The 24,127-nt window shown below is 39.6% G+C and overlaps 1 protein-coding gene and 1 long non-coding RNA gene across 2 annotated transcripts in view; one reads left to right on the top strand and one right to left on the bottom strand.

The window, feature by feature from the left end:
• FLT1 (fms related receptor tyrosine kinase 1) overlaps positions 1-24,127 on the top strand; it is a 172,680-nt gene that overhangs the window by 35,133 nt on the left and 113,420 nt on the right. The window contains exons 4-10 of the mRNA XM_008536754.2: positions 11,930-12,054; positions 15,680-15,842; positions 15,946-16,082; positions 18,631-18,805; positions 20,088-20,205; positions 22,350-22,519; positions 22,935-23,094. Coding sequence (XP_008534976.1) covers positions 11,930-12,054; positions 15,680-15,842; positions 15,946-16,082; positions 18,631-18,805; positions 20,088-20,205; positions 22,350-22,519; positions 22,935-23,094 — 1,048 coding nt within the window. The remainder of the gene's footprint in view (positions 1-11,929; positions 12,055-15,679; positions 15,843-15,945; positions 16,083-18,630; positions 18,806-20,087; positions 20,206-22,349; positions 22,520-22,934; positions 23,095-24,127) is intronic.
• On the bottom strand, positions 1,841-23,653 carry LOC139076310 (uncharacterized). The gene is made up of 3 exons (XR_011527749.1): positions 23,505-23,653; positions 2,674-2,780; positions 1,841-2,229 (listed from the first exon to the last, which is right to left on the bottom strand). It is a non-coding gene; the product is annotated as an uncharacterized lncRNA (long non-coding RNA).

The following is a 24,127-nucleotide window of genomic DNA, read 5'->3' as shown; positions in this document are numbered from 1 at the left end:
GGATCATGTTTGCTATTCTTCTCACATCATTGCCTGATGTATTTGCTTAGGAGACAGATGAACACGTTGAGGTGAACAAAGTTTGGACTCTCAGCCTCTGGACTACACGTCTGGAAACCCAGGTGGGTTTCCTAAAATGGAAGCAGTCTGAGGCTGACGTGCATTTGCAGAGCTCTACTTCAAATGACCTTCTGTAAAGAATTCCTAGGAATTTCCTGGCCTGTTTCTGCATACAGCTTCATCAAAAATCTAGTACAAGGTCAAGTTTTGCTGGATTTTTTTTTTCAATTTTGCTGAAGTTGTGAAAAAGAGGAAACAAATATATCCAGGATTTAAAATACACACTGACGACATTGTTGATTGGACTCACAGATTCTTCCTTGGGAAACAGACCCCTCTACAGCCTGGCTCTGTGCTTCCTCTCGGGCTGAAGCATGAAGCAGATTATCCATTCTATCCATCACTGGGGGACAGCTGATTAGGACCACATGGCGAGAATTTAGAGAAGAGTAACTTAACTCTTATCCATTCTTCTTTCCAGCTACATGAAAATTTGATGGAAGACATTCTTGATATCTTTAAGCCCTGCCATTTCATATTTCCCTTCTAGAAGCATTTTTGTCATTAGACACCAAGAGACTTTGACTATAGGAAACACTTACATGTGATTGGGACAGAAGCCACTTGTGTTGGTGAATTTGTTGGCAGTCAGGAACACTGCATCTTCTTTCCTTAGCCCCTGCCTCAAACCTTCACCTAGGTGAACCAAATGTTCACCTAGCATGTTTGTATGAATTTCATTCTCAGCACTTGACGGTACCTGCCAAATAAATGTTCAGGCCATTCCTTCAGGAACAGCATTTCGTGTCACTCCCAGAAAATTTTGGCATGCCAGCTCTCTAGAGCCACATTACTAAGCTTTGTGAGCAACAAGACAATTGTATATCACCAGGCATTGAGTACAACTATATAAATAATCAGAATGAACATAGTCTTGAATGAGCCATTTGGACACAACATAAGACTTTGAAAACTTAATGATTAAGGTAGAATTATGAAATTTCAAGATGGCAGTGAAGTCTAAAGGCAATAAAATTGGCCATATCCTCTCATTCTCCCCCTACAATAAAGAACTGTGAAAAATAGTACATAAAAACTTTATGGTTTTAAGGATTTAAAAAAATCTCCTTCAAGTAATCTTTTAAGAAAAATGAACAAGGGACTTTTTCAGGAGAAATCCCCTTAAGCTGCAAAGGCTTTAAGTTTCTGACATTTCATAACTCTCTTTTTAACAATGATAATGAAATGCCTGCCCTGCCTGGAGATGAAGAGGTGATCTGTTTTGATCTTTATGGTCCTTGCAGTTCTGATACCCTTAAGTTTTCCTTTACTGTTTAAAATATTCATTGTTCTGTCATCCGATGCATCTTTGCTGGGTTAAGTTGGCAGTCATTTGACTAACTGTGCTATTCAAAATCAGTGACTTAACTAAAGCAACAAGCACCCCTCCCTTCCTTCCTTCTTTAAGTATGAATTACTAGGGGCCAGCCCTGTGGCTGAGTGGTTAAGTTCATGTACTGGTTTGGATCCTGGGTGCAGACCTAGCACCGCTCATCAAGCCATGCTGAGGTGGTGTCCCATGTAGCAGAGCCAGAAGGACCTACATCTGGAATATACAACTGTCTATTGGGGGGCTTTGGGGATAAGAAGGAGGAAAACACGATTGGCAACAGATGTTAGCTCAGGGCCAATCTTTAAAAAAAAATCAATTAATAAGCTATAGTTGAAAAAACACAATCTGGGGTTCACAGTGGATTCAAATCCTTGTTCTGATACATGCTAGGTCTTTGACAAATTCTTTAATAAGAATAACTAACGTTTAACATGTAGGTCTCACTCTGTGCTGGACGCAATTCTAAGCACTTTGTGTATGTTGACGATTTCATTCTCACAACAACCCTAGGAAGTAGCGCTATCATTGTCATCTCCATTTCACAGAAAGGTTAAGTAATTTGCCCCTATAACTATATGTAAAGGTATGTATAGGTCATGTAACTAGTACACAGTAAAGAAAGCAACAAAGTTCTTGTCCTTAACCACCTCTCATAGTCAGGAGTTCATACACATAAAACACTCAGTTTCAGTGTGTAGCGTGTAGCATGCACTGTCTTTACTATTACTGCTACTACTGTTGTTAGGACATCATCTTCTGAGCCTCGGTTTCCTCATCTGTAAAGTAAGAAGAGTATTACTTCCTGGGGTTGTTAGGAGATTAAGTGAGATAATATACACAGTACTGTGCCTACACTTAGGAGGATTAATCAGTAGTAATTACTATGTGTGAAAGGCACTGTGATGAGCAAAGCAGGAAGTACAAAGATGATATCCTCAACTTTTAAGGGGCCTACACTTTGGTGGGGCAAATAAAGTAGGTTACAACTAACCATATGGCAAAGCACTATGGGAAAAGAGCAGTAAGAGGAACACAGATGGGATGCTTTACCTGGGACATTCGCATCTCTTCCTTCTCCTCCCCCTAGCTCTTTTAACCAGCTTACTCTTATTCATTTGTCAGGTATCAGGTTAAACATCACCCCTCCTGGGAACCTCTCCAGGCTGCCCTAAACTGGGTTTGGTGCTTCTACTGACCTACTCCTTTCACACAGGACTCACCTTGCACAAACTCTGTGACGATCAGGGCTGACTCTACCTTGCTTACCATGATAGCTCGAGCACCCAGCACAGGATCTGGTGCACAGGAGGTGCTCAGGAAATGTTTGCTAAATGAAAGACAGAAACACGGGATTTTTAATTTCTATTAGTCTTTCCTGACCTCCTGGACTTTGCTGAGGAAATTGAGGGCACACTGGGTAAATGAGCCAAATCTGGGGGTAAAAACTCACATGTCATGTGGCAGAATCATGATCCAAAAAATTTCCAACAGACTAGAACAGTGAACTGGGATTAATAAAATACGACTTGACAGGAATAAGTGTAAAGGACTGTATTTGGCTTACAAACCCCAGCAACTACCCTAGGACTGTACGGGGGAGGCCATGGCTGAGACAGCACATGTGAGAAAGACGTCAGGCTTTTCATTGACTCCACATATGCCAAGAAACTGAATCCAATCTTGGACTGCATTAATAAATATATAGTGTTCAGAATAAAGTTGGTGCCAGTCTTACTTGTTTAGTTTACACTTCAGGAGAGACAATGAAAACAGGAATTCCAAGCAAATTACTTAACCCCTCTAAACTTCATTTTCATCATCTGTAAAATGGGTACCTGACTCGTAGGGTTTTGAGTATTAAATAATTTGATGATTTCATTATTTTCATTGACAAGGAACAACTGAAGGAACTGAAATGTTTAATCTAAAAAAGCAAAGAATTGGGTGGGAAAATAGGAGACACAAGTGTGAGAGTGTCCTTCAAAGTTTTCTTCTGTGAGAAGAGATTAAGCTTCATCTTTATAATCCCAGATGGCAGAACTACTATCTACGAAAGAAAGAAGTCAACAACCCTCCTCTTTTTGCTGAGGAAGACTGGCCCTGAGCTAACATCCGTGCCTGTCTTCATCTACTTTCTATGTGGGACGCCTGCCACAGCACGGCTTGCCAAGCAGTGCCATGTCCGCACCTGGGATCAGAACTGGTGAACTCAGGGCCACGGAAGCAGAACGTGCGAACTTAACCACTGCGCCACTGGGCCAGCCCCAGGAAATACTTTCTAACATCTGGCTCAGGTTCATTACATATATCACCTCATTTCATCCTAACAACCCAATGGGATAAATTCTGTTATCAGTTTTCTTTTACAAAAAAGCTGGAGAAATTCAATACCATGTTCAAGGTTGCATACTTTGTAAGTTACCAAGGCAAGCTTTGGATTTAGCTCTGGTTGACTCCAAAGCCCCTGCTCTTTCCCACATGGCCTTGCTTGGACTTCCACCCCAACTTCCCTGGAGCTTTGTGTGCGGTACAAAATGGAGTAGGAGGGAGGGGGGATGCAGTGCAGGGTCGTAAACTGGAAGTTTTCATGCCAGATTCAGTCAACATACGTTTTGATTGGCAGGCATAGTGTTTTTGGCTGCCAACATTTAATAGTTGGAGTAGTTCACATAAAAATCTGATTTCCTACTTATCTCAAATAACTGGTAACTCTAGCCACACTGGCCCATATTCCCACTTGGCAACAACTGGCTGCATCAAGCAGTGAATGCCCCTTTCAGACATAGCCCCCACATTCTCAACTGCCACCACTCTTACTGTCTTGCATCCTGCTACTCTGTTCACTTGCCTTCCTTGCTCAGCCCCCAGAGGGATGTCAGTGTGCTATGCCCAGTGTGAACGTTTCAAGTGAATGCATAACAAATCATAAGTTTGGGAATAGGAAAGTGCCTGTTGCATTTTCCGCATGAAGAAGCTGAGCCCCAGAGAGTCCCATAGTGCACAGGTTGTCAGTACAGGACCTTAGCAGAACCCTGGCTCCTGATTCCCCACTGCAAATGACTGTGGAGGGAATGTTCTCCTAAGGGGAAGTACTGAGGCTGCTCTCCAGGAGAACCCGTGTCCTGGCTGGAGAGGAGGGTGACCAAGCACCCCCTGCACTTGAGGATGACTGTGCCCTGAGAAGGAATTTCATCCCTAGTCTCCACAAAACAAGACTTTCTCTGTTTTGGCTGCTTGTGGTTCTGAGGTGGTCATCACAGAGACCTCCAAAGAGTCCCCAGCACCTCACAGCAGAGAGAGAGAAGCAGAGGGTCCAGTGACTTAAGCTTGATTTTAATAGTGAGAATTACTTGTTGGTCTGTTGTTTCATAATTGTAAGCTCTGTCAGAAGATCCCATGTTACCTCTGTCTCTTTGCCACTATTTCTCTCATTGGTGTGTTTAAAGGTGTACTTGTCACTCCTGAGTCATTCAGGAGAGTCAGGCCCCAATTTTGGCATGGTGGAGAGAGAATAGTCTAGGACTGGGAAACCTGAATTCAGTTTTGGCTCAGCTATTAATATTATTTCTGTGCTTGGGGGAAGGTCTCTCCTTCTCTCTGGGCCTCAGTTTCCTCTTCTGTAACATGAGAGGCAGTGTTAGGGTATCTTAAGTTCCTTAACAGTTTTACAATTTTATGATTCAGAGGCAGAGCTGAGAATAATGGGACTTGGAACACGGCCAAAAATCTTGGCAGTAGAAGAAAGAGTTATACTAGTCCATCAGAGTTCCTTGATTTTTCCTTTCCTTTCTCCTTCATTTCTGTTTTCCTTCCTTCCATCCATCCTTCCATCCTTCTATCCTTCCTTCTTCCCTTCCCTCCCTCTCTTCCTTCTTCCCTTCCTTCCTATCTTTCTCTTTCTTTTTCTTTCCCTTCTTTTCTTTTGAGATGATTCAATTGATCAAGATGAAGATCTGACTGAAGTCATTCATTTGGTGAACACAGAAATCAACCAAACAGCATTGTGTGAACACCCAGTGAGCAAGGTTCTAGGGAGCAGGGAAAGCCCGAGACCTTCTTTGCCTTCCTTGATCTTATAGTCTAGTTAAGCTTACCATCTACCCAGCACCCCACTCTTATTTAGATCTTCAACTAACTTTAGATCTTAGCTGTAAATTTTTAAAAATGATGTCCCTACTCTCCTTTAAGGCAGAATTTAGTATTTACTTTTTCCTCTAATCAATATGAAAGTCTCTGTGTGGGAGGATGTGTGTGTTGTCCATGCAGCTACACTATTAGGGACCTTGAGTTCACGGACTGTGCTTTATGCACAGTGCTGGGTAAATAATACATCCAAATTTCACTTTTTTTTCTTGTTTCATCTGATACCTTGTCCATAAACATTAGTTGACTGTGTGCCATGTGCCCAGCCTGTGCTGGACACTGGGTTGAGATGACTGATTACCCTGATCGCCTGCTGCTAGCCACTCACATTTCAAGGAGCAAATTCACAGAAGATGGAAAAGGAAGGAGAGAGGGTAGACCATCATCTCTGTTCGCGTCTCTCCTTTCTAACTCTTGTCCTTTTCTCTTCTCTTGCTATCCGATCTGCTGTTATAAGTGGGCCAATGGGGCTTCAAAGTGAGATAAGGCAAAACTACATGTCTCTCTTCTGAAGAAAGGTAAGTAGTTGGGAAAGAGCTTTTTTAGAAAGAGGCATTTCTTATTTTGTACCACACAAATAATATATTTTTAATTTTTTACTGTAGCATGACATCTTGAGTCTGAAACACAATGAACTTTCTCTATTCACCTTCTTTTAATAGAAATATTTGTGTAAGGTATCTGTCTAGATGGCAGAAACTGGCAACTGATATTCCTAGGTCAGCCATAGTGGGATTTTTCTCACTTTTGAATCTGGAGACTAGTCCACTAATTGCTAATGGCAACAGTGGGTATATTTTTAGGGTCAGTGGTAAGTTAGCTGAGGTTTTATGATATTCGTATGGGTAATCAGGATAACTCATGAGAAAATGCTTGACTGTATACTTTGTGTGGACTATAATTCTCAGATACGTCAGTCAAGTAACTTCCCATCTAAATGACGGCAGAGATGTTTCACTATGCTCCCTGCTGACCTGGGGCTGCCAAGGGGAACTGAAGGACATATTTACAATCAGGGTGACTTTGTCACAGGGAAAATTCCATTTTTTGTGGGTGGCCCACCAAGATGCAAAGAGGAGTGGTTGGAAAAAGTTTGCAAGGACCCATAAAGTGAGCAGCTTGCACCGGATGATCTCCAGGAACTATTCTAGCTCTGAAAACAGTGGGTCACCATTTCTAAGAAAGAGCCCAAAAAAGGTTTTTGAGATAGAATTCACATATCATACAATTCACCCATTTAAAGTATACAAATTAATAGCTTTTAGCATATTTACAAATATATGCAACCATTACCACCGTCAGTTTTAGAAAATTTCATGATCTCAAAAAAATCCCCATACCCTTTAGCTATCACACTTTAGCTATTACCCTTTATCCTTTCTTATGTCCCAGCCCTAAGCTAATCTACTTTCTGTCACTATAGACTTGCCTATTCTGGATATTTCATATAGTATGGTTATAATTATTATATCTTTCTGATGGATTGACCCTATTAGTATTATAAAATGTCCCTCTTTATCTCTAGTAACATTTCTTGTTTTCCAAGTCTATTTTATCTAATATTAGTATAGCCACCTCGGCTTTCTTTTTGCTGCTTCAAAGCTCTGTTTTGAATTTTCAAAGGCTTTGATGGGCAGTGTAGGTCAGTGAAGAAATTGCCCCTTTACCTTTTTTTCTTTTGCTTATATTTCAAGCGAAATATTTCACCAATCAACTCTTCTTGAGCTCTCGGTATGGTCCACAGCACAAAGACCTGTGAGATGTGCAAACTCTTGCGTCTACACAGAGTGCTCTTCATGGGATTGGTTAATTAGTTTCTCATCCTCTTCACTCTATCCTCAATAAGTTACAATCACATCCTTGTTTAAAATAGGAATCCTCATGACCAGGACTTAGAGGTAAGGGAAAGGATGTCAGGAAAAAGTTTACAAAAGTCATACGAATAAACAAGTTCTTGGAAACAAGATGTTTACTCTTGAACCTCTCTTCAAGTCAGAAAAGCTCCCTGAATTCTTTGGGTCATTTGCGTGCTTTGAACCCAGTAGCACAACTCCCAAGTTATGCCAGTGAGGAAGGGAGTGGAATGAGGATGGCAGCTGGGGCCTCTCTGTATGTGCGCCTTCATGTGCCAGGGCCATTATAGATTTCAAAAGGAACAAACACGTTTAAAAAATAGATGTACTACCATTCTGAGCAAGGGTCCCTGTTTGATCTTTCCCTGTGTCCGAGCCCACTTGTTGTCCTGAAGGATGACTGCCCAGATACTCCCAGTGGATGAGAAAACCTCATATTCTGTGCCAGTTTCCTGTCACTGCTTTGTGCTCTAAGAGTTCAGAGAGGGGAGGGTGGTGTGACCTCTACCTAGCTATGTGTTGGCATGAGTCCCTGGTGACAGTGTGTCTCCACCGCCAGAACACCAGCAATCTTTGGAGCAGCTTTTCCTCACTCTTTCAATGACCAGCCAATTTGGTCTCAGGAAACCACTCTGCAGTGCTGGCTGGGTTTGGAAGTCATTTTTAATTTTGTGACAAAGACAAATGTGTCCTATGGGAGTAGTAAGTGGTTTTACGGGTGATATTAATGGAACCGTGACCTCTTCTGTATCTATGGTCCTACAAAACAAAAAATGTTTGTATTATAATGTGTCAGGCAAGTTCATTCTTAGCCCTTCCTTGAAGCAAATTGCAGAGGAAATATACTATTAATAAGCTCAGAGAATATAGTTGGTGTGTGTGTGTGTGTATCTACAATCATAAGGTCATTTGCAAACAGTGGCTTTATAATGCCACTATTAACTGTGATACAAATGATGGGTCTTGAATTATGTTGGGATGGACACAAATCATGGAAGTTCTGACATGTTTGAACAGAACTGCAGTGGGCCCCGTGCTGAAATTGGTGTTGGCTTTGAAAGGACAGTAGCTGTATTAAAGTTCAAGTGTTGGGGGATTCAAAGTGACAGGGAAAGAAGAAATTCAAGGCACATTGAGTTAACCTTTTCTATTTTCATTTGGGATTGCCGGTCATTAGCCTAGAAATGGCTACACTGATGTTTACAATTTCCTGCAGGAACTTTTATGCCAGTGTCCTTTGTTGAAAATGGTTGCTTAAGGAGACAGTAAATTAAGTTTGAAGGATTTACAGTTTAGTTACATGAATTAAACCATTTCCTGGTGTTTGTGTTTACCTTGGGACTCACAAAGGAGACAAAAATATAGACTCACAGGAGGAAGGAAAGGAATGATCAAATCCCAATAGTCCCTGCCTGAATGTTTAGCTCAGCAACTTTATTTAGGGAGGAATTTTGTGCTGATAAGTCAATCTTTGACTGTGTGTAATTAACTTTACCTCTCTGCTTATGCTACTGCACCCATGGGCTTTCCTAATAGACACTGTTAACTGTGATAGTTAAATGTCTCATTCTATCATATCGGACAAAATTAAAGTAAATCAAATGCAAAATTAATAGTTTTCCTCAAGTAAAAATGGCTGGTGCTTTATAATTTGATACTTAAATTCAATAGTTAAAAATGTTATTACAAAATAATACATGATTATTCTAGAAAATCTGACAAATACAGAGGAAGATAAATAAGAAAATAACAACAACCCATAAAGCTACTACCCAAAGATAATCATGAACATTTCAGTGTATTCATTTCATCTTTTTTCTATGCCATTAAATGAATATATATTTATGCTTTTTATAGTTAAGATCATGAGTATAATTTATGATTTTCATATATTATAACCCCCTTTCTCCGTAAGTTCAAATCTCTCAGAAGAGTAAGAAAAGTAACAGCTAACGCATATGTAGTACTAACCATCTGCCAGGCACCATTCTAAGCACTTTTCATATATTAATTCATTTAACCCTTTGAAGTAGATTTTACAAATGAGGCACAGGGGGTAAAATGATTTGCCCAAGGTCTCACAACCAGTAAGGGGCAGAGCCAGAACTCAGACCGAGGTTGTGAAATGTGCACTCTTAACCTCCATGATCCATCACCTCCATCTGACTCGAAGCCATGCAGTGGCCCTGTCCCAAAGCCTCCCCTCACAGCCCTGCCCCTTGGTTATCGTCTTCTCAGAATTCCTCTAAAACTAGACAGTGAGACATGGCACATAGTTTCCCCCACGAATGTGTGAAAATCAGCCTCGGTCTCTGAAAAACAATTGCCACCTACAGCCCTGCCAATGGAGGGGCTCTACTTCACTAGGAGGAGGCTGGAGATCCAGCCCTATGGGTGGTACAGGGAGAGGAGCCCTGAATTGGACATCAGGAAAAACTGGCCTCCAGGCCTGGCTCTGCTCACATCTAGACAACTCACTTCACCTATTTATACTTCTGTTTTCTCATCTATAAAACAACCATGTCAGATAGCCCTTCATTCATTCGTTCGTTCATTCATTCATTCAATACATGTTAGACAGAGATGAATATGATCAGTTTTCTCTCCTCTCGGAATTCATCATCCAATGTGTAGCCAGAGAAGTAAGCTGCTAGTTCAGTCTACGGTGTTATAAGGGTTGCAACAAGAGAATGCTAGAGATGTTGGAAAAGCCCCTAAGGCAGGCGGGGCAGAGAAGGGTATAAGCAAGGGGCTGGCCTAGCAAGGATTCCAAGGACAAGTCAGAATTATTTAGGTATCTAGGGGCATAACAGATGGGCTGTGGTGATAGGGTCTTTCTAGGGCCCTCTCTAATATCTGTCAAACTATCCCATCTTCAGCAGGCTAGAACAATGTCACTTTTTGGGGGATTAAAACTACAGAAATTTATTATTTCACATTCTAGAAACTAGAAGTCTGAAATCAGGTGTCGGCAGGGCCATGTTACCTCTGAAACCCGTAGGGGAATCCTCCCCTGCCTCTTCCTCCCTCGGGGTGGTTGCTGGGGATCTCTGGCTTCCCTTAACTTGTAACTGCATCACTCCAATCTCTACCTTTGTCTTCACATGGCTTTTCCCCTGTGTGTGTGTCTTCATATAGCTGTCTCCTTTTAGGGACACCAGTCATATCAGATTAGGGCCCACCATACTTAACTGAAGTAATTACATTGGCAAGGGCCCTATTTGACCGAAATGGGGTCCCATTCTGAAGTACTGGGGGTTAGGACTTCAACATATAAACTTGAGGGGGGACACATTTCAACCCATAACAATTTCCACAGCCCCCATTTAGTCTAGGCAACCACTGCCTACTTCCTGCTCTTGTTTCCTTCCAATTCATTCTCCACTCAGCATCTAGAATGAAATTCCTAAACTACAGCAAGCAGGTAGAGTCTTAATTAGTTCTTTCAGGTCCAGATGAAGAGAGTTAACACGAGACTGCTTTCTCTCGAGGCATATAAGGCTGGAGCCAAGGGGGGACGATGAGAACACAATAACTCCTGAAGAGATTGTTGCCTGAGGATGTCAGTAGATTCCTGAGGACAAGGGAATGGTAGACTGAGATGTTTCTAAGGATCTCATGCTCATTCTGGTCCACAGAGGAATTACAGGGACACGGAACAGGTGGCTTGAATCCTTCTGGCCTCTGAGACTGGCCAAATGCCATACTTTTAAAGGGTGGTATCTTGGTGATTATTTAATGCCTTTTCCAGACCTCTCTGCATACACTTGCACATCCTTTGCTTTTAGTAGATATGCAGTGCGTACTAAAGAAACAGACCAAATATGCATATGAAATAAATGCAGTATTCTCCACTGTTTCTCCAGCCTTTCCCCTCCTCCTAAGGAGCTCAGACCTTCTTATTCATTATTAGTCTGCCTGGAAAGGTCTAGAAAACCTTCAGAAGTCAGGCTTCTGTCATTCAAATGCTACTGTTCTCTCCAACTTGACACCTCTGCATCACCTCTGTCTGCTGTCATCTGTGCTCCAAAGGCAGTTGACCAATGCACCTACCCTCTTTGACTTCTTACAAAGGCTCTGGAGGGTGCTTCCTGAGGCTACTTAGCATAGCTGTGGTAAGCAGTTTATGCAGAATATTCTCCTTTCTCTCTAACTGCACTTTTATGACTTTTCCTCCCCTCCCCCCACAGTGATCTAAACACTGCCCCCCTCCCCATATCACAATTGCATATTAGGGCATCAGGGCAATCTGATCAAAGGCCAGGACCTGAATAAGGAAGTAGGTTTTATTAAAGAAGCATTCTTTTTCTGGGCAGAAACACAGAGGGCCAATTCAGAGACAAGAATGTGAATTTATGGATTACCTAAGGGGAGAATGATGTGACTGTGGCCGTGTCCATATTGCCTCCCCAGCTACAGTGTCTAGATTTTGGTAATAAAATCACTTATATATGTATTTTTTCATTTTTTTCTCATTCAGATACAGGTAGACCTTTCTTAGAGATGCACAGTGAAATACCTGAAATTATATATATGACTGAAGGAAGGGAGATCGTCATTCCCTGCCGGGTCACATCACCTAACATCACTGTTACTTTAAAAAAGGTAAAACTGAGCAATGCTACTCTCAGAATACTTTTACTCCAAATGAGTATAATGAACTTTTAGTCATTTTTATTCTCTAGAATAATTTTCTTACAGACATTTAGGCTTCTCAGCGGACTTTTCTGTAACTTCCTTTTACCATAAAGTGTAAGTGCTAAAAGTTATACCCATGCATGTATTTAAATGGAATAAAATGATAATGTCTTAAGCATAAATCTATGTGAATAACAAAAGAACTAAAACCATGAAAAGTTTTATATATTGCCATAAATCCAAATGTCTGCAAATATAAGAAAAACCAATTCTATTGCTTATACTAATTAATAACTTGTTAGAGAGTGGTTAATCCAGATTTTTGCTAAAGACAGAACTGTCAGGCAGGGTGCCTGATTCGCCAGGCATTTAAGAGCTCTTGCTTAATGCATATGGAACTACCACATTTGGTTTGAGTTGGGAAGTTCCAGGTAACAGAAAGCTTATCTCCTGCTGGGCATCCAAACTTAGCCTCTTAGGAAAAGAAAAGGAGGAAAGAAAGCTATAAATGAGATTTTTCTTTATATTATATTGCAAATTGTGCATGTGGAAAGGGAAAAATTTAAGGTAGAATCTAATAAAGACAAAAACTAAAATGTGATGTTCCAGCTAATTCATCAGCAATAAGAGTTTAGGAGGATGCTAAGACTAAGCATTGGATAAAAACTCCCAAAATGGAAAACTGTGGTGAATCCTAAGAGCTTACAGCTTTAAGAGGGAAAGTTAGGGATGTCTCAAGGCAGCACCCAGCAGTGCCCAGCACATAGTAGGTCCTCAGGAAGTGTTCACTGGTGGTGGTAGTCAAGTTGGAAAAGTTTAGAGTGATTTTCAGTATCACCTATTGGCCCTGAATCCTAAAATGTGATGGAGGTGTCTCCTGTCTTCTTCCCTTGCATTCCCTTTCCTACATTGTTGATTTGATTTAAGCCCTCAATATAGTCCATCAGTGACAGGTTTGGGCTTCCATTATATCTGTGTATCATGGCCAGGAAACATAAAATTCATTGTATGTCAGAGGTGGAAACATCATAGATGTCTAACTCAATTGGAAGAAGGAAAAAACCGAGGTTCCCAGGGAGTTAGGGACTTCCCAGGCCATACTGGGCATTGGCACTGATCTCTTGACTTCTCCTTTGGTGCTCTTGCCACCCTTTGCTAATGGTTTCGTTTGCGGAGGAGGAAGACCAGGGTGGTTAAGAGCAGAGCCCAGTGCCACACTGCCTGGACTACCACCCTACCACTTACCTGCTGGACAAACTGGTGAGCTATCAAACCCCTCTCTGCCTCAGCTTCCTCATTTGGGAGAGGGGAGTGGTTACAGTAGCTCCCACCTCACCTGGTTGTTAGGAAGGCTAAATGAGGTGAAATATGGAAAGCACTTAGAACGGCGCCTGGCATAAGGTAAGCCCTATTCAAGTGTTAGGTATTACTATATTTATCTAACAGCTTACTATCCAATACTTGATTTATTACCAAATGATGTTTTATATAATAAATGTTTTATATAATAGCATGGCATTACTCCGAGATGATAACTGCTATATAATTCATATGAAACAAACCATGGAGACATGGAACTTCTCTGTTTCACGCAAGCCCCTTGCCTTTTTGCCCTAATGCAGATGGCTTGTCTGTTGTAAGGGAACATTTCCAAATTCCCACATGTAAAAAAATTGGGGGGAATACTTATTTTCTCTGTTTTCTACCTAAGATCCATAATACAACAACAACAACAAAAGACAGAGAAGCATAAAGAGCTAACAGGGATTTTGGTTTGCCATGTATATACTGAAAATATTCTAACCTATTACTTATGTATGCCAACATGAATATAAAATCTTTCCCTTCCATTTCTCTTCTTGTCCCTTTTCTTCTGATTTGCTGTCCCCTCTCTCTCCTTTTCCCATGCCTAACTTGGTGGAACCATTGTTAGCTGGAGATAGGCCCTCCGTAGAGTACTGCCCGTCTGTGTGCCTCTGTGTGACACGTGCAGCACCACCACAGCTGAGCACCTCTATAGTCTTTTGCTCCTGTACTGTCAGCTAGAAATAGAGTTACCTTATCAATGGAATACTGCTAGTGGCAGCAATGTATAGATTAGAGAAACATTTTAGAGGAAATTTTAATATATTTTTAAGTTGTGCTGAGCAAGTCTATCACAAACCTTTCTTTTAGATTAAGCACATGCTTGTTTTCACATATTTTTAAAGCAACATAGATTTCAATTCCTGACTTAAATTTTTCTTAATTTTTCCCTTAATAGTTTGCATCAAATTAAAAGGTTCTTTTTCCCCCACCGAATGCAGAGTTTATAGATAGAATCCTGATTTATTAAAACATGAAATGCATCCTTCAATTGCTTTCAGTTCTTCATAAACAGGAGGCAATTCATTTCAAACCCAAGTAACACTCTGGTAGCATATGTCAGGACAGACCTATTCACTGGGAGAGGGCACTGGTGACTTTTGCAATGGAAATTTCTACCATAGGATCACAAATTCCCACCAGATTAGCTCCTTCAACAAGCAATATAAATAAATGCTAAATGGATAGATAGAGTGATGTAAGGTACGCTTTTTAAAAGAAGATAGAAAAGATATGACACTTCTTTATGGCAGTTTGGCCTTTGCTTTATAATCTGTTGTGGGAAGGTAATCTGAGTTTTTTTCCTTCTCCAATTAGGGATAAGTAATAGTGGTAGTCAGAGTGTACTGCCTCTGAAATTGGGCTGGCAATCTGGCATCAGGGGAGTTTGGCTAGGCTGTTCTATGAAAGCAATGACCCTTTATAAAGTCTAATCCCGAGGTAGACTGTTTATATTGCAGTCTTTAAAAATTAAGTCCTTGGTGTCCAGAAGAAGGCATAAGGAGCAAATCAAATCATGGATTCTTTTCTTCTGTTTGGACTCTCTGCGTTTGGGAATACTTCTAAGAATCTGAGAGCACTTTATTCATAACAGTATCTTTGGCCTCCACATCTGTTTGTGGCTGTCTTCACTGTCAGTGGCCTCAGCTTCTGGGAATTTCCCTTCCAGAGACAGAGTTGATACCCTCAGCCTTCTCAGAATGATAACCCCAGTGAGTGCCAAGTTAATGCTGCGCATCTGGGAGGACCTGGAGTTATTTATAGTCCTTTTAAGACATCCACCTCTTTAGTAAATCACGGGAGGACGAGTTATGGCTTGTTAAAAGCTCCAGATGGTGAGACTCAAGAGGATAACTTGGCAGCCCCAGTAGAACAAATACTAATTGGTTTCTCTATCGAGTATCAGGCCAGTTTATGACCAAGATTCCCAGAGGCCAAAGAAATACAGGGTCCCACTACAAGTCTGACATGACAACTAGGTCTAGCCTAGGCAGGCAGAGCTTATTGCTAAGACTGATAATAAATTACCATAATTACTATAATTTATTATAATAAATGTATATCTTCCTACATGCAAAGAAAACTGAAGAACCAATTATAACAAACTGGAGTTTTTACCTGTACTATTTTCATTTTAGATGAAAATTATGTTTTCACAAACTATTAGTGAAACAGTATCACCACAGTGCTAATAGGATTTTGTTAAAGCATGTTTCTTCCTTTTCAGTTTCCACTTGATACTCTGATCCCTGATGGAAAAAGAATAATCTGGGACAGTAGGAAGGGTTTTATAATATCAAATGCAACATACAAAGAAATAGGGCTTCTGACCTGTGAAACAACAGTCAACGGACATTTGTTCAAGACAAACTATCTCACATATCGAGAAAGTAAGTGATGTTCCAAAGGCATGAACATAAGCCGGAATGCTCAAGGGTTTATCTGCTTAATGAAACCCTGACTTTTAAAAAATGTTATTTCTTATGCTTGCAGCCAATACAATCACAGATGTCCAAATCCGCACACCAAGCCCCGTCAAGTTACTCAGAGGCCATACTCTCACCCTCAACTGCACTGCTACCACGCCCTTAAACACGAGAGTTCAAATGACCTGGAGTTACCCTGGTGAAGTGAGTGACCAATTTTTCTATTTCTTCTGTAGGACAGTATTTATTTTTAACAAGTGAAATGCCACTGAGTTTTTGAGGTGAGAAAAATCAGAATATTCTCACTCCCGTGGCAGTTTGAATCAACAAAGAAGCTTTGGGTTTGGTCTGGGTGCTTTCCTTGCCTGACATCTCACAAGCATGATATGCGTTGATACGTTCTTTTGATGTCTGGAGGTTTTGTTTTGAAGTGTATAGGCTGGTATTTCTATTGCATGATTCTGGGTGGAAACAGGGATTGTTTCATCCTCGGAAACTATTCTCTAGGATTTAGAGATGAGAAAGAAATTTATCACTAAATGCCAGGCAGGGACTATCTTTTGTAACAACAACAACAAAAAGTTGTTGTCAGCACATTAATTTAAGATACTGGCAGACAGTCAGGCACCTGATTGGAGCATGTTTGGAAAAGATATTACGACTCAGCCATCCAATGTTCCATTTGTTTAGCGACAAAGGAGTAATTCTGTCCTTCAGAAAAATGAGAAGAATGAAGACTAAGTTGAGTTCCCTTCTTCAAATTAAATATCTTTGCAAACAATAATTATTTTAAAAGTGCATAGATGGGGAATCTATGATAAACTGTTAGGAAACTTTTGACAGTCGTTCCAGCCCCCATTTCTTGTGTGTCAGTATGATTTATGTGGCATATCCCAAAGTACAATCATTTGTTATGTCATTCAGATTGCCCAGTCACAAAGTTAACTTATGATTGAATTGTGTTTGAAGGACTGATGCATCAGCTCCAAGCTATTGTTTTTCATCAACATTTCTTGCCATGGAAATAGAATAACTTAGCAACAAAAAGGTGTAACAAGTGCCCTGTAGGGACACATTAAGGACTCATCAGTCGTAAAGTATTTTCTAGAAAGTGGCGTTGTTTCATTTAAATGGAAATGTTATGGCATAGCAATATATTCTGAGTTTTGATAGAAATCAAATATTCTCAATAAACGCCAAGAGGGAAAAAACTTTTATCCTGTTAGTGTTGCTACTATAAGTAAGAGTATGATAATATATCTGTTGAATGCCAGTAGCTTTCTAAAATGGTACTGTCCAAAAGAACTTTCTGTGATGGAAATATTCTTTATCTCTGCTGTCCAATATAGTAACCACTAGCCACATATGGCTAATGAGCACTTGGAATGTGGCTAGTGTGACTAAGGAACTGAATTTTTCATTTTGTTTAATTTTAATTTAAATAGCCACACGTGGCTGATGGCTACAGTAGTAAACAAAGCAGTTCTAAATTCAGGATCAGTTGTTTTCCAAGGCAGAAGAAATACCAATTGTTACTCAAACTTGGGAAGCAAAGAATTCTCAAAGGGAGAAGAGAGACATAATACCTACATAAGCAGAGTTGCTGGAAATTCCTCAGTCTGTTATTTAGGGGACTGATTCTCTGATTTTTTATGGTGATGATTGACATTTTCTCTCTGGTTACTGCTGAGAATGAAGAAAATGGCCTAAACGTGTGTCTGTTCCAACAGAGCAATAAAAGGATAGGTGAGTGGAAGTTTATTAAATATGGCACAGAGGAGAGCTAAGTTCAAGACCCAAGGATCAGTCCTGGACCGCTTCCAAAGTCTTTTTTTCATGCCTCCTCATGGGGAAGGACTGAGAGAAGGAAATAACATATTATGTGTTATAAAATGTAATGCTAAAAAAAAGGAGGAAGGAACAATTAAAGGAAAAGGCAATGTGATCTCATCTTCTCAAAACCAGGGGCAGGTCATTGTGGCCAGTTTCCATTGCTGGGCCTTGAGGCCTGCTCTCACAGCTCTTCGCCTCCCCTGAGGCAAACATGAGACAACACCCCCACCCCTACTCAAGTGTTAGCTAAACCTGTCTATGGCTCTGCATGTCCCCAGATCCATTTAAGTGCTATTTAGGAGAAATTGGCAAGCATTGCTCAAATAGTGAAATAATGAAACTAAGATTATTACCCTTAGTAGGTATAGCCAGGACTCATTATTTTTTCCTTCATTTCTAACAAGGAAGCAAAAGAAAACTCACATGGTGATTTTTTAAGAGAAACACTGTCATTGAGCCAGATACTAAAGATAATTATTGTCTGAGTTTGTGTGAGATATCTATGCCTAGAGAACAGGTTACTGTTTAGAGACGTATGCGCTAGAGGAAAGGCGCCAGATTTATACTCGAAAGACCTGAGTTCCCAGCCTGCTTTGGCCAGTGTTTCTGATGCTTCAGTTTCTTCATCTGTAAAAGGGCAATAATCCTGCCGATCTCACTGGTTGTTGTGAGAAACAATTGAGAGAATGTATGTCAAAGTCTGCTCGAAGAAAATGAAGTGCTAAACAAATGCTCCTATGGCTCGTATTTGAAACACATCTAGACAGAGATGTAGTTTCCAAACAGATGGTTGCTCTAGGTGGGTTTGCTTCTAAATAATTGAGAATAAAATATTGATCTCAGTATTAATCTGAGAAATGCTGTAACTTTAACCACAAACAATTACTACTTCTACATTTGTTATACACTTTCTTTCTAGACAAATAAGAGAGCCTCTATAAGGCAACGAATTGACCAACGCAATTCCCATAACAACGTATTCTACAGTGTTCTAATTATTGACAAAGTGCAGAACAAAGACAAAGGACTTTATACTTGTCATGTAAAGAGTGGCCCATCATTCAAATCTGTTAACACCTCAGTGCATATATATGGTAAGCAACTCGTGCTCTGCTTTCTAATCATTATGGATTTGGGGAGTTGTATAAGAAAAGTAAATTTTCTTTTGGCCAAGAGGTACACTGTCATGAATGAATACAATTTTGTCACCCTCCTGCCCCTGCCACAAAGCAAATCACATTAAGTGCTCTTTAAATTTAATAGTTTTGAATTGGACAGAGACTCTTTTCCTTACAAGTGTATTGTGGTTAATAATTCAATCATATTATAATCTATATGAAATTCCTTATTTAGTGTCCCATGTAAACAAAACAGAAAAATATGATCAGTTTTACCTTTATTTCCTGGAGGAAATTTCTCAGGTACTATTATGATTTAGAGAAATAAAAATATGGTATGGTAAATTATTTAGAATTGATGCTATTTTATACCTGGTTTTACTCTTATTTTACAAATCCTAATATTGTTGCTTACTTCCCATAGGCAAATTCTGTAAGGAAAATACTTAAACCTCTTTAGAATCCTTAAAAACCTCACTTATTTCTACCGTTAAAAGAAAAACAGTGTGAGGAGAAGAATCTATGGAACAATTCTATCAATGGCCTTTGATATTCTTTTGACTTTCTCCAGTTCATTTTTTCTCCCAAATTAGTTGTTTCAGGGTGCCTGGAGCTACCATCTCCCATCATACTCATATTGGCCAGGTAGATTTTTAGAAGGATCTTTTTACTTTTTTGTTGTTGTGATATGGATATTTACGGTGTTTCACTTTCTGTTGCTCTGCCACTGTTTTTATGTCCCTGGGACCTGAAACCATTTAATTTGAAAGTATTTCACTAGTTAGAGTACTTTTAAATTATTTTATTCATCATTCAATATTTGGGCTCATTGAGAGGTTTGATTATAATTCAGCTGTTTATTTTTTATTTTTTAAAGATTGGTACCTGAGCTGACATCTGTTGCCAATCTTCTTTTTTTTCTCTTTCCCTTCTTCTCCCCAGAGCCCCTCAGTACATAGTTGTATATTCTAGTTGTAGGTCCTTCTGGTTGTGCTATGTGGGACACCACCTCAGCATACCTTGATGAGTGGTGCTAGGTCTGCACCCAGGATCCAAACTGGCAAACCCTGGGCTGCTAAAGCAGAGCGCACCAACTTAACCACTTGGCCATGGGGCGGACTCCATAATTCAGCTGTTTATTTATTCATTGGTTGCACCCTCCTTTAGTGAGGCAGTAATTGGGCTCTTTGTTTTTGTGTTTATTTTGTTTACATAAATATAGTCTTTTCTAATTTATTTATCACTTCTCCTTTCAAAGATAAAGCATTCATCACTGTGAAACACCGAAAACAGCAGGTGCTGGAAACTGTAGCTGGCAAGCGGTCTTACCGGCTATCTATGAAAGTGAAGGCATTTCCCTCACCAGAAGTTGTATGGTAAGACCATAATTATTTTCATATCAGTTTAAGATATGCTTTCTAAGTAGGAAGATGCAGGAGCTCAATGACTTGAATTCCTGAAAAAATATTGAGATAAGTTCCCCAGACAGCAGTAGAGAGCTAAGAACTATGTTGACTTCTGGGCTGGGAGTGGAGTAGGTAGAAAGGGCTGGAGGGGAAGGGAACTAATGTAACAGGATGGAGCAAGGGCTTAGGGTTTTTTGAGTGCTCATTTACTCACTGTGACTGAATTTCTGCATCTCTAAACCTTCCTATGATGTCAACATCCTTTGAATGGGATATTTTGGGCAATGACTAGGAAGCATCTTGAATATGTAACATGCTCTATTAACTCTGAAGAAGTGGGCCCTTGTAATGAGGATAATAATTCTTTTATTATCTGAAAATAATTCTTTTATATACAGCTGGGTTGAAAGTTCCAATCTTGTTTTAAAATTAAACAAACATTAACAGAGACAAGACTTATTTAGTGGCAGCAGTAGACGAATGGACCTACTTGAACTAATTAAATTTTTTTTGGCTCAAAGTTTGCATAATCAGAAATTCCTTAAGCAGTTTTTTTTTTTTTTTAATGCTAGTACAACACCTGATGTAAAACAATGTAATCTGTTTATAATCTGCAGTTATTTTGTTAAATCACTTTTAAATGCCAGCATCTCTGGCTCAAGCCATTGCATTTTAAACAAAGAGTACAGTACAAAACTGATTAGGAAAACAACCCACACAATATAGAAGTGGTGCCATTTTAGGATCTCTTGAACCAGAGCTTATTTTGCTTTCAATATCATATGAGTGTAGTGTTTGTTTTCAGGTTCCTCAAATAGTTCATAGGGAATTAAACAGAAGATTTAACTCTGTGCTATGCCCCTTCACACCATCGCAGTAGAAAAGAGATTTTGTGTTTCATAATATCTAAAAAGTTTAATAGTAAACTTCCTATGAGTGTACATTATTCCTTAACAGAAATTTCATCACTCTAGGAGGTACATTCCATCTTTCAGTGACTGAAAGTATCCCCATCTATTAAACTGGGCTAATTTCTTCAATAACTAAAGTAGCAAGGACCTAAAACAAACAAACAAATCCATTTTTGAAAATACTGATTTGTTAATAGGAAATAATTTAAATACTAAGGTGATATTTGTAATCACAAAAGAGAGCATACTTATTTTCACTGCTGTGGAACTGAGACCCACTAATAATGAGAACTTGTTTGCAGGACTATGTAACATATGCATGAATATGAACTAATACCATCCCCAATAGTACACCCTTATGCAGAAAACAATCAACTCCTAACAGATTAAAAAATGCTCATTTAAAGAACTGTGCAATTTAATGAAATCATAAAATTTTAGAGTTAAAAGAGATCTGTGAGAAACTCTAGAAAATTTGGGGAAACTGAGGCTCAAATGGATAAGTCAGGTGCATAGCACATAGTGGCAGAACCAGGTCAAGCGTTCAGGCGTCCTGACTCTCAGTTCTGTATGCAATTGCATGATATCTAGGCATTGATTCTATTTTAAAGTTAAAATTTTTCTTTTAAGTTTATACCTTTTGTTTGTGAGTTTTCTGCCTTAACTATTCTTCTTCAGGGAAAAAATCTTGATAATCTTGATTTCACTATAGCTTATGAAAGGGACAACTGGTGTGACCATTTATACAACTAATAAGAACTCCACATGAGACCACAATAGGAAAGTCTATTTTTATTTTTATCTGGAGAAGTGATCTAGTTGATCTGACCTACAATGGCTCTTGTATTGCTGATGGAGCCTCATGGAAAACTCTGAAAAACATCTCAGATGGAATCAGCCAGTGCTTCTGAGTTAAAACTTAAGTCACAATGGCGACCAGTATCCCTGTGGGTACATTAGAGCATCACTTTTCTTTCTTCCTTCAGCTTACTTCTTCCTCTTAGCTGATAAATATGAAGTGTTTCCCAATCTAAAAATCACACCTGGCTTTACTAAAAAATTAGTGTCTAAATTTTTTACATGAATGTTGAGGACCAAAGGCTTGAAATGTATAAACTTGACCTCACAAATTTTAATGACAGTTTTAAAGTGACATCTGAGAGAAAGTGTGAAATGACTTACTCATCATACTCTTAACCACAGGTTAAAAGATGGGTTACTTGCGACTGAGAAATCTGCTCGCTATTTGGTTCATGGCTATTCATTAATTATCAAAGACGTAACTGCAGAAGACGCAGGGGATTATACAATCTTGCTGGGCATAAAGCAGTCAAATATGTTTAAAAACCTCACCGCAACTCTAATTGTAAATGGTAAGTTTACTCTTCATACTTCCTTCTGGTTCTGGTAGGGGTAAAATTAGTGAAAATTTGTAAATCAAAAGTCAGGATAACAACATCAAAGAAAACAAAATTTTAAATATTTTAAAAACCACTTACACCTCCATCATAACTATTCATGTCTGCTTATCTTTCATAAGTAACATGATTTTTTATAATTGTAATCATAATGTACATACCATGGAATCAATGTAATGTTCTTAAAACACTTCTTTTTTAAAAAAAATTGGCATTATAATGACAAATATGAGGGTTTATTTGTTTTTTTTTCATATTTTTACTTCCCTTATATCAAAATCAGTGAGAATGTGGTCCTTCATGTTGTGGTCCAGGAGAAAGTCATTAGAACAGCTCTTGACCTCTGTCGTGTTCTTCCTCTCCTTTCCAGTGAAACCCCAGATTTACGAAAAGGCTGTGTCATCGCTTCCAGACCCAACTCTCTACCCACTGGGCAGCAGACAAATCCTGACCTGTACCATTTATGGTATCCCTCAACCTGCAGTCAAGTGGTTCTGGCATCCCTGTAACCACAATCATTCCAAAGCAAGGTAGGGACAGTTAGTTTCCTGAATAACTTTTAAATACTTTTTGACACGTGGACTCAAGATTCTTTAATGGACACAGATGGGAGTTTGCACATGGGATGTGCAGCATATTTAGGGCAGAGGCTTTCCCTGCCTTGAGAACAGGTCGGCAATATCTTTTCTTTTTTCTTACCCATTTCTAGCCATTTCATAATTTTTCTCTCCAGTTTATAAGTTGTAGGAGCCCAGGGACAGAATTAAGATTACCCTGTGAGCCATTATTTGGACCTCAGGTTGGAACTCGTCACTCGTTTTCCAATTGAGGATCCCCAGACTGTGGCTATACCACTCCATCAGTTACACTGGTCTTCCCATCTCTCACTTTATACACGCTAGATATGATATGAGGTCTTCCCAACACTGACGATCACTACCTTTCATAGGCTTTGCTCCTGCTTTTCCATCTGTCTGAAATGTACTTCCACCCATTTTCTGCCTCCTAAGAAGTCCTTCTTTATCCTCCAAGGCTCAGCTCTTAGGTCACCTTCTCTGCAGACCCTACCCACTGCCTCATTCAGACTCCTTTCTCCCTCCTCAGTACGAACAGCACTTTGTTTACACCATTGTTACATCACTAGGTGTGCACACATTTTTCTTTTCTCTAGGCTGTGAGCTGATTGAGAGCCTGACACAGTGGTTGGCATACAGTAGATGCTCACTGTGTATCTGCTGAATGAATACGTCCCTACCCTCTGTTAACTGTGCAGTGTTTCCTTGCATCCTGTTGGTGACTGGGCCCTGTTTGCCTTTTTCCCATTTTCGTTTAGTCTAGAGGAATGATACTAATGATAGTTCATGGAAGCTAATTTGAAGAACAGGAATAGAATTGATAGGTGTCACAATAAGATATTGAGACTGCCCAAGAATTATCATTATGCCAAATATTTTCTGTATTGGTTTTAACTCCACTTGCAGAGAGTTTGGGAGAATTGCTATTTAAAAAAACCAAAACCAAAACAAATTAGCTTGATAAAAAGTAACCAAGACATAATTCTAG

The sequence above is a fragment of the Equus przewalskii genome, chromosome 16 (assembly GCF_037783145.1).
Source record: "Equus przewalskii isolate Varuska chromosome 16, EquPr2, whole genome shotgun sequence".
Classification (NCBI taxonomy): Eukaryota; Metazoa; Chordata; class Mammalia; order Perissodactyla; family Equidae; genus Equus; species Equus przewalskii.
The sequence above is the reverse complement of the archived record's forward strand: the minus strand, read 5'-3'. Positions and strand labels throughout refer to the sequence as shown.